This window comes from Pieris napi, chromosome Z (assembly GCF_905475465.1).
Source record: "Pieris napi chromosome Z, ilPieNapi1.2, whole genome shotgun sequence".
NCBI classification, from domain to species: Eukaryota; Metazoa; Arthropoda; class Insecta; order Lepidoptera; family Pieridae; genus Pieris; species Pieris napi.
In genome coordinates this window covers 4,865,194-4,877,492 of record NC_062259.1, presented here as the reverse complement: position 1 = coordinate 4,877,492, position 12,299 = coordinate 4,865,194, and the positions used below count along the sequence as shown (strand labels likewise).

General features: G+C 33.1%; 1 protein-coding gene across 7 annotated transcripts in view; it reads right to left on the bottom strand.

Moving 5' to 3' along the window:
* Nucleotides 1-577: 577 nt before the first annotated feature.
* Nucleotides 578-12,299, bottom strand: part of LOC125062481 (period circadian protein) — a 30,827-nt gene continuing 19,105 nt past the window's right edge. For 5 of the 7 annotated variants that reach the window (XM_047668459.1, XM_047668456.1, XM_047668455.1 and 2 more), the window contains 8 exons: nt 12,098-12,199; nt 11,746-11,975; nt 8,564-8,701; nt 7,798-7,950; nt 6,379-6,504; nt 4,646-4,747; nt 3,309-3,452; nt 578-2,052 (listed from right to left, as the gene is read on the bottom strand). In XM_047668459.1, coding sequence (XP_047524415.1) covers nt 1,954-2,052; nt 3,309-3,452; nt 4,646-4,747; nt 6,379-6,504; nt 7,798-7,950; nt 8,564-8,701; nt 11,746-11,975; nt 12,098-12,199 — 1,094 coding nt within the window. In that variant the 3' untranslated portion in view covers nt 578-1,953. Of the gene's footprint in view, nt 2,053-3,308; nt 3,453-4,645; nt 4,748-6,378; nt 6,505-7,797; nt 7,951-8,563; nt 8,702-11,745; nt 11,976-12,097; nt 12,200-12,299 lie in introns of those variants that run through there. The other 2 variants (XM_047668458.1, XM_047668461.1) reach the window with 2 other exon arrangements.

Below are 12,299 nucleotides of genomic sequence, written 5' to 3'. Positions count from 1 at the left end.
CATGAAATTATTATTTTTATTCATATTTCTTCAACATTAAATTATATTTATAATAAAGTAGTGTACACTGATAAGTACACAATCTGACTACGACTGTATACAATTTAAAATTTTACACATAAATTTACAGATACCTTTAAATAATTTTCCACAAACATAAAAAGTACGATATAAAATTAAAAAAATCTAAAAATACAATAACGAATACCAGAACATTTTATAAATTATCAAACGTAAAATATATTTTAATTCAACATTTAAATATATCATTAAAAGTTATAGGCTATATGACAATATGAAAAATAAAGTGTTATTGAGATCTGAACAACAACGGCTTCAAAAGCGTTATGGAGTAAAATGTCTTGAAAATAATCATTGATTTATCAAAAAAACCCATAATTAAAGATTTTAAAAACCTGTATTGTTTCTAAAACCTTGTCAAATAGAGTAGTGCCGTTATAATAGTGTATTAACAGATTAATAACTAAAAAATATATTTCATACAAACCAAAACAATTAAATTAATGTGAATTTAGTAACATTTTATCATTATTATTAACAGAATTATATGTTATGTATAAAATATATTTGATTCATATCACCTTTGTATATAAATAATTTGACTTTGTTCCTATTATTAAATAAAATATATCTGATTTTATGTAAATATGTAATATATTTTTTCATAAAAATATATAAGCTCCCATACTTTAATCATTCACTTCTCACGTTTTCGACATTACATAGGTAGCCTATTCGCTTTAGACGAAAAACATATTTTAATATTATTTCTATGTATATGGTATCTATCTATGTCCGATCAATATTTACCTAACCTAACCTAACTAAGCGGAAAATACAAAATGTATGAATAAGAATTTTAATTGGAATCGGATCTGCGTTCGTCTAAAGTGAATAATATTAATTAAAATACTCTGGACTGAAATTTGCTAGGCAACCCATATGGATTATATTTATTGACATATTAAATTAAATATAAAATACGTTTCATTAAATAAGCATCTCGGTGAAGGTCGTTATATATCGGGATCTTAGACCATCTAAACAATTCATTTCCGAGATGGAGCAAAGACCAAATATCTGGTAGAATCTTTTATTTTGTATAATCTATATTATGTTTAATATACTATCATAAGTTTAATTTTAGACATCAATTAGTACTAACAAAAGAAATAACCTTTGTACTATATTTTATCACTACATTCTTGACGTAGTGAAAGAGTTTTCATTTTAGTCGATCATTATACGATTGTATTAATTATACGCCCAGTTTCCGGAAGGTGTTCTGATTGCTGTTTATTCAGAAGTCAAAACACGAACCACCGAAACTTTATTTAGGCTAAAATTAACTAACTAAAACCGTTAAACGGTTAAAATCTTTAAATTTTATATATAATTTTGGTGGTAGTGACAGGTTTCGCCTCAATAAAATTGAGATAAAATTCTCATCCTAACAAGACAGCATCTATATACGATTTTGAAAGATAATTATATAATAATATATTGTTCGTTAAATAACGGCATTTATAAAACATTAGGTTTATATCCTTACATCACTATAAACGATAACGTTGTCCAATTGAAGTGTTCTGAAAAGAGACCTTTGAATCACGCACTGAGTTCGTCAGTAACGTACAACGTGCGAATACGTTGATACGAATTCCATACTTTAAAACATATATTCCATTGATTTAACTGAATCAAACAGTGTTTAATGTTTAGGTCGAGCATGGTCACGGTTGCATGTATTAGGCGTTTTTTTTTTTGTGTTTTTTTTAAAGTTGCATTAATTTCTCGAATATGTTTACCTTCACGTATACGGCATCAATGGGCACAGTTTTAGAGACTTCATTGGATAACGTGTTACAATTAGACATTTTGAGTACTTATTTCCTTAATATCTAGACTTGAGAAATTTAGGGTTCAGACGTATTATGATGTGGGACTCGCTGCTTCATCTGGAGATGGAAGAGGTGCATCCTCTTCGTATATCATGACCAGCTTGCTATATTCACGTTTACGTCGGCGCACCTGAGAATTTTTTGACATACAAGCATATTTATTAAAACTGAGAAGAGCAGTGTGTTCTGTTATATGATAAAGTAGCCCGATGAACTCATCCAGCTACTTTATCACTGGATTTAGCGTGCGATCAGCCCCGCAAGAAGACCTATCTAACACTTTTAGAGTGAAGGAAAACGCCATTCAAATCGTTTATGTCAGACGACTAATCAGCTATTAGTCTATTAAGACATAATGATGTTCATCTAGTAGTAGCATTCAAATGTTATGATTAAAAATAATGTTTTTATTGTTCTTTCAATCGTTCATATACAATTTTTGAGTTATATTCTATTAAGAAATATTAAATTAATGAGGTTGCTTATCTTATCAAACGATTGAATCATCTTAATATATTATATAAATTACGTGTCACGTTGTTTGTCCGCTATGGACTCCTAAACCAACGTTCCACATTAAAGCTACAATTTAATGGCATAACAACTAAAAAAGCATGGTGGTCCCCATGACTGGTGTTCTCCTACCGTTTCCCTTGAATAGTTTACTACTATGTAATATAACAACAACCTTAGCCACAGCAATGCTTGGCCGAGTCTACTAATATTATATAAACATGGAAACACTACGTTGAACTACGGGCGTTTGAAGAAATAGAAAAAATAAGTAAACAAAACTACAGCACACACACAATGTTTTTGTCGGTATTTAAACAAAAAAGTTGTACCTTATATTAAACTGTGTTGGCATACTATAAGGTGGGCTGAAAAGTTTGAAGGCTAACGCATAGATAGCGCTACTAGTACTAAATTAATATGATTTTTAGTTCGCCTTTCCTTCAAAAGACACGTGTATAAATTTGACAACTGTCGTACTATTTGTGAGATATAGTATTTTGAGTGAAGGAACTATATTTGTGTAAAAAAATGGATAAAAAGGAATTTCGTGTGTTATTAAAGCATTGTTTTTTGGCGAAATAAACCTGGACCAGCAAAATCAACAGTTGAGCCTTCTCAACTTTTTTATTATTTTTAGCAAACCACTTGGTTAATGAAGCCTATTTTGAGGATAGAGACAAATTGTACTACAGAAATTATATCTAAAAATTGTATGAGCTATATAATCGTTATATCGCTCTTGTAACTATATCGAATAATCAAATCAAATTCTATTTAAAAAAATAAACCCTACAAAATTTTCAGCCCACCTGTGTTAAACAAGGTACCAATATACCACATAAAAAAAATATATAGGTAAAAGAATTTTACCTGTACTTTAGTCTTTCGAACGAAGTTATCTTCGCCAGAGCTGCTTGAACTCGTAATGCCTTCCTCTAAAGTCAGCCTTGTCTCAACACCCTCAAGCTGAAGATCTATATATAACTGCCCCAATTGGTCGTTCACTAATGAAGGCTGAAAAATGAGAAATCCCTTTTAATTGAAGAATTTAAAAGAAGCCTACCGATTCTAAAAGGGCCGAACACGCATTCGCACGCTGGCAGAGTGAGTGTCCAAGGGGCGCGATGTACGTTAGGTGATCCTTCAGCTCTAAGTATATAGAACGTTTGCTTCTGCCCTTAAGTAAGCAAGAAGCTGGTGGCTCTATATATTCTAAGAGAAGGTTATCCCTCCTGGACTATTGATGATCGAATCGGAACCATTCTTGAAGATCAGGTTTCGAAGAAGTCATTTAGCAGATAAGGATCTTATTGACTTGCGTGTTTTTCCCACGAGAATGTAAGTGCGTGCTTTTATTTAATCCTAATGCTGATAGAGGACAAATCTTAGTTTTTATTATTATTAATTAACTATTCAATACTTAAGATGTCATGTTGAACATGGTAATGGTTGCAGCTCCTTACAAACATTGTGTAAAACAAAAATTCCTAATTTAGGCTGAAAATGGTAAAGAACAAAAAATACTGGTATTATTGTGAAAAAGCGTGGGGCACTCTGTGCCATATTTTTCGTCTATCGAGCAACCCAAGCAATTATTTTTCACTTTTTAGTTTGATGTGCTTTAAAAGCGTGTGTTCTAGTTTTTTTAAACTATTATTTATTTTTTAGTTAAATTGTTTTTATTTTTTTTCTTCGGATTATTGCTTTGTCATCGATCTTTGACAGGTGCGCAAAGTTTGAATTAAATCTGTCCGTTAAAAGTGGGTCAAAATCGAGTCCGAAGGAGTCGGATACATACAGGTGAAGCTAATATAAAGCGTGTAAAAACTTGGCGTTTAAAGAGTGGCGGAGAGTTTATTGCCAGTTCTTCTCTCCCGTTCTACGCCCTTGATTTGAGAACTGGCAGTAAATGTAAAATTAGAAACATTTAGTATTTAATATGTTTAGTGACTTTAGTGACTAAATGAATAAATGATGTTGACTTTGAGTTTGATACAAATTTTAAATAATTTATGATTTTCAGATAAAACAATTTCGCGTCGAATTTCTAACATCCTTCTGCTGTTTAATAACAGATTTTTCTATTAAAAACCGGTGAAACAAGGCCGTGTCACATGATTTTCATGAGAATTTTTTGATCATAAGTAATTTTTATACTTGAAGCTTTTCATCGAAGCGCAATAGTCAATACAATATACAATAATTACCTGTTCTATAGTTTGCAATAGCTCTTGGTCACGTGACAGCACTTCATTGATATTTTTAGGTAGCATTTGGTATTGGTAAATAAGTTCAGACGTCACACACACCTAAATCAAACAACAAGTTATAATTTTTAAACAGATAAGTATTTTAAAGAAAAACATTAATTTTCTTTAAAAAAAAACTATACTAGCTTTTTAAAAAAACACAATTGCAATATACCAATTAAGTCAAGTAGGGCAAAACAATGCACGTACATATGTGCAACAAATACTGTCAAAAATATATTAATTTTATACATATACATAGCGGACCCGACAGACTTCGTCCTGTCAAAAAGATTTGTAATGTGGCAGTTTTTTGTTCCTACGTATTTAATAGTCGTGGCTAAAAATTCTCCTGAACAGAACCGTCACACTTAAAGGCAATTTTAGTGCTGAATGGGCTGTTCGACCACCTTCAAGCAAAGTTGCTGTGATTCCCGACGAAGCGAGTGCAAGTTTGACAATTGTTGATTTTCCATTGTCTGCTGTCAATCGGCGACGATAAAATGGATAACCGTCATTACCAGTAATTGTTTCCAATATTAATGTCCGTGGATATCGTTTTGAAGATTTACCATCCATCATATACGGTGAATTTTGATGGGACCACGTATCATGTTTTTGATAACTAACTTATGCCATCCTATCCGGATCTACTTGAACATTAGGGATTTCAGCTGATATCACTGCATTAACTTCATTTGGCCTTATCTTTTCAACCAACCAAATCAAAATGTGTGCATGTGGCAATCCTCGTTTCTGCCACTCCACAGAATACATCCAGCAGCGTGTCTCACCAAACACGTAATGTATTACGATGAAATCCATTATGATTTCAACTTTTGTCTAAAGACTCTGGCTGTAATATCATAACGATCAATGGGTGATTGGCCAGGGAATAACTCCTGCTTGATTTCTATCCATTGCGGATTAAATGTGATGAACAAATCTGCTGTACCATAATGACGAACATACGACATGCCTTGCCTTTCAAGTTGTACTAAAGCACTCTCCTAAACCCTAAGATAATGTAAATCGGCCTTTAAGCATATTCGTGCATATGCCGAGCTTCCGATGCTTGCTGGAAGAATAGTCATCCGACCGACAATCTGTGCATTTCCATCAGTATTAATCGCATCTCGAAGGTGAATATACTCTTCAGATCGGAGTTTGGTCTGATTCTGACTGATGTAATAACGTGAACACTGATACATTCTATCTTGCGTGCCGAAAGTAATTCATAAGAAACCCGAGTTTCGGAACGCGACATTAAACTCATCCAACGATGTATTCTGTGCTCCAACGCACACACGCACACTGTTTTGATAGATATGATCTTTGATGTAAGGAACACACCTACATTGCTTAGACAACAGTGATTGCTTGTAATTTAATATGAACTTAATACAATAGCAATAAAGCTCAAATTGACTACGTTTTAGTTAGAAAACATTTGTATGGGAAAAAGAAAAGGGCTGTTTTTAGGGTTTTCCCGGCAATTATTCGAATTTTTCTCGCCGTAAAAACCATCTTTGAACTTCAACGAACATTTAAAAAAAAGAATTGGCCAAATTGGTCCAGGCGTTGTTGAGTTATGCGCTTACCAACACATTTTGCGATTCATTTTTATATTATAAATATATAGAGATACATGATTTTTGCTGTCGCAAAATGCATTTTAAATGTAGACTTACTTTCTCCATCCAGGGAGGGTCCATCTTTCGTCTAGACGTCTTAGAAGCACCTTTAGTCTTATCAAAGGAACTGGATGCGCCTGTCCAAAGCTGAAACAACAATGGACTATTTGACGAGATAGTTAACTATCTCGTCAAACGGTTTTAAAAACCGGTTTAAAAGTTTATGTATGAGTGATACAGAACCTATACAATTTTTTATGTTTGAAGTTATACTTCTTTAGGCGCGTTATGAAAAATTGATTAGATTGAAATTTTACGATGCGCGCGCACCGTGACACAAAATTAACAGAATGAAGTTGCCCCGGAAGATGCTACGGCATTGGACATAATTTAAAAACAACATTTGAATAATAATAGAATTTATGTTACATTTAATGTAACAATTAATGTAAAATTAAATAAATAATAATAAATATTTATTTATTTAATTTTTCAAATGTAGACTGAACTTTATTGACTATAATGACTCCTTTTCCAATCTTTGATAATTTAATTGTAATTAATTATTTGCATGCAATCAAATACTATTTGTACTCGTAATAATGCCAAAGTAGTATAACTTCTTACGCGCGTACATAAGTACACACACCCTTTTTTTTATTATGTTTGGGAGCGTTCAAGTAATACGTCACGCAATTTTTGGGGATTATTGACCAATGTACGCGCCGTAACGTTTTTCGTTCGTCGTGTACGTCGCCTGTCAGTTTCAGCTGCCTGGTTCACGATGGTTCTTAAGGCATTCTGGTTGACGATGTCGTATAACACCGAAAAGCAGCGAGGAAAGGTGTAACTGGCGACGGGCGCTCTTTAGTTGTTACGCATTATTTTTGTATAGTGGATCGTGCTCTCTTGAAAGGAACTTTTTTTTATAGAACCGGAGAATACTAGCAAGGGGCTCATCTGATGTTAAGTGACATCCTCAATGTAACAGGGCTGCTTTACTCTCCTTTTAATTAGATCGCTCTTTTCTATAAGGACCCTAAGTTGAATTGGTTAGGAAATGCTTAATTAATAAATTTTCCATAAGTTTTTGACGTGATAAAGTCTTTAAAATCGTTTTAGTCGGGTGACATGTTCAGAAACTTGTGTCACACCAAAACCTCACGAGCGCGATCGCAGGTATAACGAGAGAGAGACGGACCGATCTCCCGTCTCATCTCGAGCGCTTGTCATTTACACCCGAAATTTATCATCAAAAGTGTGAATAAAACGATAGATGTAATTTAAAATTTGAAAAAATTGTTATCTTCATTAATTCCTTACTTCCCAAAAACTTATATCACCAATAAGACGTTATCACGTAAACATCTCGATCGTAAACCTACTTTACAAACAACCAATATTTTTTTTTTTTTAATATAAATGTTTACAATAGGATACATATGTAATGTAATGTATTTTTATTTGTCGACATACCTTTTTAACATCACTGTCTTCTGCACTTCCCGATTCGCTCTTAAAGAAGTTGGAATAGAACGAAGAATAGCTCGATTCCTCATCAGTTTTGTCAACTGTATCTTCGCTGTTTGTCACTCTTGTCTTTATTTTGCTTTCGCTGGTTTTTGTACTCTGTAAATATCAATAGCACGTGAAAAGATGGACCTGCCGTTTATTTTCATATAAAATATGTGTGATTGAGAATTATTGAATTATCAACCGCTCAAACACTATAATACTCGAAGGCGAAAGTAAGAAACTCATACATATCTTACATAAATATTAATCTCCATACGAGAGAACCTAAAGTTATGTATACAAATGTGTAATTTCGTGTGATTACAGTCTTTTACTAAATATTACTTTTTTATCTAAGTACTACGCTTATCATGAAAGCTTCGTATCACAAAGATTAAACAAAGTCTCACGTTATCACTACATAGTATAAAACAAGTCGCTTTCTCTGTCCCTATATCCCTATGTATGCCTTAATCTTTAAAACTACGCAACGGATTTTGATGCGATTTTTTTAAATATATAGACTGATTGAAGAGGTTTATATGTATATATGAATAACATTCATAAAATATTGGAGAAATACTGTTATTTTTTGAGGTTTCTAATGTGATGTCGTAAATGATTACATTTTTGCCGCTTATATTGCAAACGCAGGCTGAACCCTACGAGATTTATCAAAATGATATACCAAGTACACATTAAAAAATTGAAGTCTTGAGAAACATACCAGCAGGGAAACAGCGGCTGATGAACGACTATCACCACTTCCTTCTTTCTTTGATTGAGTCAGTTTTCCTCCCCGTTCCTCTTTCAATACTGCTGTAGTGATCGACTTACTCTTCGTTGGAAAAGTGAGTTTACAAGCCTGCGAATTATTGCAATCATGAATACATTTCGCAACCAGCACACACAGGCCAAATTAATGGCCATCGACACAATTATACATTTTATATATTTTAATTTATGATCCCACACAAGAATAGCAATTATTGTATTTCCCATTTCGGTAAATTTAAGTTCAAATTCAGTGCGTTGTTGACGATTCATAAGTGTACTGGTTTACCTATATGAATAAAGATATTTTTGAGTTTGAGTTTGTTTTGTTTTTGTTTTTATAAGCAAAACAACTCTATATGGTGTTCGATTACAAAAGAAATGTACACAAATTAAGCATTGCTAAGAAGAGCGCTGTTCGTTAGCTACGAAACTGCATTCAGGATAAACAAAATCAAATAATTGAAAGTATGCGGAATAGGCAAACAAAATTTATACTTCCCTTTTATAAGTTCTCTCTACTCGCTAAATACTTATACGAATTAATCGACAGATATAATTTTCATATATTATCTGCAGTACTGTCTTAAATACTCATATTACTTAGGTAACAATTTTTTGGGACATACATTACAAATGTATACCAATATTGTCTAAATAATAAATACTAATTTAAAATTGTTTCCCATATTGCAGTTTTACCGGTAACATGAATAAAAAAGCACAATATCCAAAGTGTCTGCAAATATCAATCATTGAATTGTATTAACTATATTCATAATACATACGCAATACCTCTATTACATACATTATTTTAATAACACCGGAGCAACCAACCGATTGATCCTAACGGGTTAGCTGTTTTAGAAAAGATTTGGCAGGGTTGTTAATGTAAATTTCTATCAATGCCGATCAAAATATTTCAAAGGCATTGCAATAGCAATCATTAACTAAAAAAAACTAATCCTTCAAACGGGGTCGTGAAATTACGTATGTATAAATATTGACGTCAACATAAAATAATTCGTGCTAATTTTACTTTTACACATTAGACATAATAATAACGTTGGAATAGATACGAAAACTAATTTTTAATACAGTTGCTCAAAAAGTGGCGTATTGCAGGGACGTATAGCGTTCGGGATGTGGCCTATTACACACTCGTGCTTTTTCTTTACTATTTCCGAACTCGTGCGTTCTCTTTCCCAACTGTCAAAATAATGTCTATTAAAAAGAAAAAACCAACCACGAAGTTTTTACTAAAAAAAATCATAGAAGTGTGTATGATTCATGCATATATTTCTTTAAAGAAGCTACTAATTTGTTTAAATATCAGATTTAATGATTTGATTCAATGAGTTAGGTTGGGTTTCATTTCATTTCATCTGTTTAAATTTCATTTTCATTTCATATCAATAAAAAAATTCTACTGAAGATTTGGCTGTATGGGCATAGTTCCCTTTGCCTACCCAGAATGGGTGTAAACAAAAAAAAAACTCTGATTATATTCTTTTACGGTTGGCCCCATTTTCCAAAATTGTTCTTGCGAGTGTAGTTGTTTGTTTGAATTAACACCACCGGAACTCAGTATAATTGCACAAAATGCTTCGGAGAACATTTTACCGGAATAGTCAAAAAGTCTACATACGACGAATTTATTACGTGGAGAGAAGAGAAAAAAGGAAATAGTTTTTCAGAAAATGTTATGTTGGCATACTTCTACGAACTCTCAGAAAAATTAAAACCTTCTACGTAAAGTATGCTGAAAATAAGGAACAACGTGGATATAAGTGAATACCCAAAACTAAAAGCTTTCTCAATCAGACGGTTTTACAACTAAAAAGTCGAAAATATTAACATCGAATGAAGTGGAAAGGTTTTTGAACGAAGCTTCCGATGATCGTTATTTAGCCACAAAGGTAATTTATTAATAAATACTTATATTTTTCTTTAGTATTCAGTTTACGAAATCGCAAAATACAGTCAATATATTATTTAAAAAAATATTAATCAAATCCCTTTTTTTTGTAGGTTGCGCTGATTTTTGGCGTTGTTGGAGCTTGCCGCAGAGAGGAGTTAGCCAATATTACTTTAAAAGATATTGAAGCCCATGGAAAAATGCTACTAATCAAGATTCCGAATACAAAAAATAAGATACCGAGAAGCTTTGTTGTTGAAGGAGATTTTCTTAGAATAGTGCAAAAATTTATGAATCAGCGGTCCCAAAAAGCAAAAACCGACCGTTTTTTCCAAAATTATCAAAAAGGAAAGTGTACAGCTCAAGCAATCGGGATAAACAAATTTGGTAATATCCCAAAAGAAATAGCTACGTTTCTTGGTCTGCCGGATGCTGAGTATTATACTGGGCACAGCTTCAGGAGGACCTCTGCTACATTATTGGCGGATTCAGGAGCCAATTTGACGTCCTTAAACCGACTAGGAGGTTGGAAGTCAGACAAAGTTGCAGAAGGCTATATTGCTGATTCATTAAACAACAAACTAGAAACTGGGGAAAAAATCACACAATCCATTAATTTAAAGTCCAGTCCGTCTCCTTCACATGACAATACTGAAGAGAACGTTCGTCCATCTACCTTCGTTAATAATGATAATTCATCAGATCCAATTCCATCAACTAGCAAACGCCATTGTATAACACCTTTGACAAGCATACATGAACAATCATACGAAATTAATAATAGTTTGTCTCAAACAGTAAATATGCAACCTAAAACTTCCCCAGTTAGTATAAAAAACTGTACCAATTTCAATGTATATGTGAATTATAACTTTTATAAGAAATAAATGATTAGTTAGTTGAGTTTATTGTGTTTTTATTATTTTATTAAATTGCTTAATTTTTTCGCAACTGTATTAAAAATAGTCGTTCAGTACACGTGCGGAACCATCATTGCAACTTGTTCCGACTGTCAACCCTCACCTTCGGCTGCGCCTCGGCTCGGGTAGACATTTGTCGGAACTCTTTGCAATGACAAGCTTTCCGCACTCGTAATGAAATATACTATTCTGTTTAGCTCTGGGATTAGTCTTAAAACTATTTCACGCGCGTACACGTTTTCAACCTCAATGTGTTACAACCCCATTTGAACGAGTGACACACGAAATATTTCTCACCTCCTGATAAGTGGTGTTTGGCAGTTTTAGGGAATGCATTGTCGCTGTATCAAAGTTTTGTGTCATAAAATCTTGCTGCATCTGTTGCATTTGTTGCATTTGATGCATGTGCTGCATTTGTTGCATATGCTGAATCTGTTGCATGTTCTGCATCTGTTGCATTTGTGGGTTTACCGCCGGAAATAATAACGGGGTACTATAAATCGGCTGACCATACATTACACAAGGCACTGTAAATAATACATATCCTCTAAAGTCTAAATCTACATAGTGTAACAACCAACAAGATTTAAAAGAATATTTCTCCTATGAAAGAAACGATTTAAAAAGAGTAAAAAAAAATTACACTTACCAGCAAATGCCTGATTGACGGTGTTTTGATTAGGTTTGTTTATCGTTCCGTCCCCTGACAATTGCTGTGGCGTTGCAGGCACGTAGCAAACGGGAACCATACCTGATATTTTTTAAATTTTAATAAATTAAAAAATTTAAGTTGTAATAATATTATTCTTCACGTTACACCCCACCGGCTACTCGAACAATCTGTCTATTCC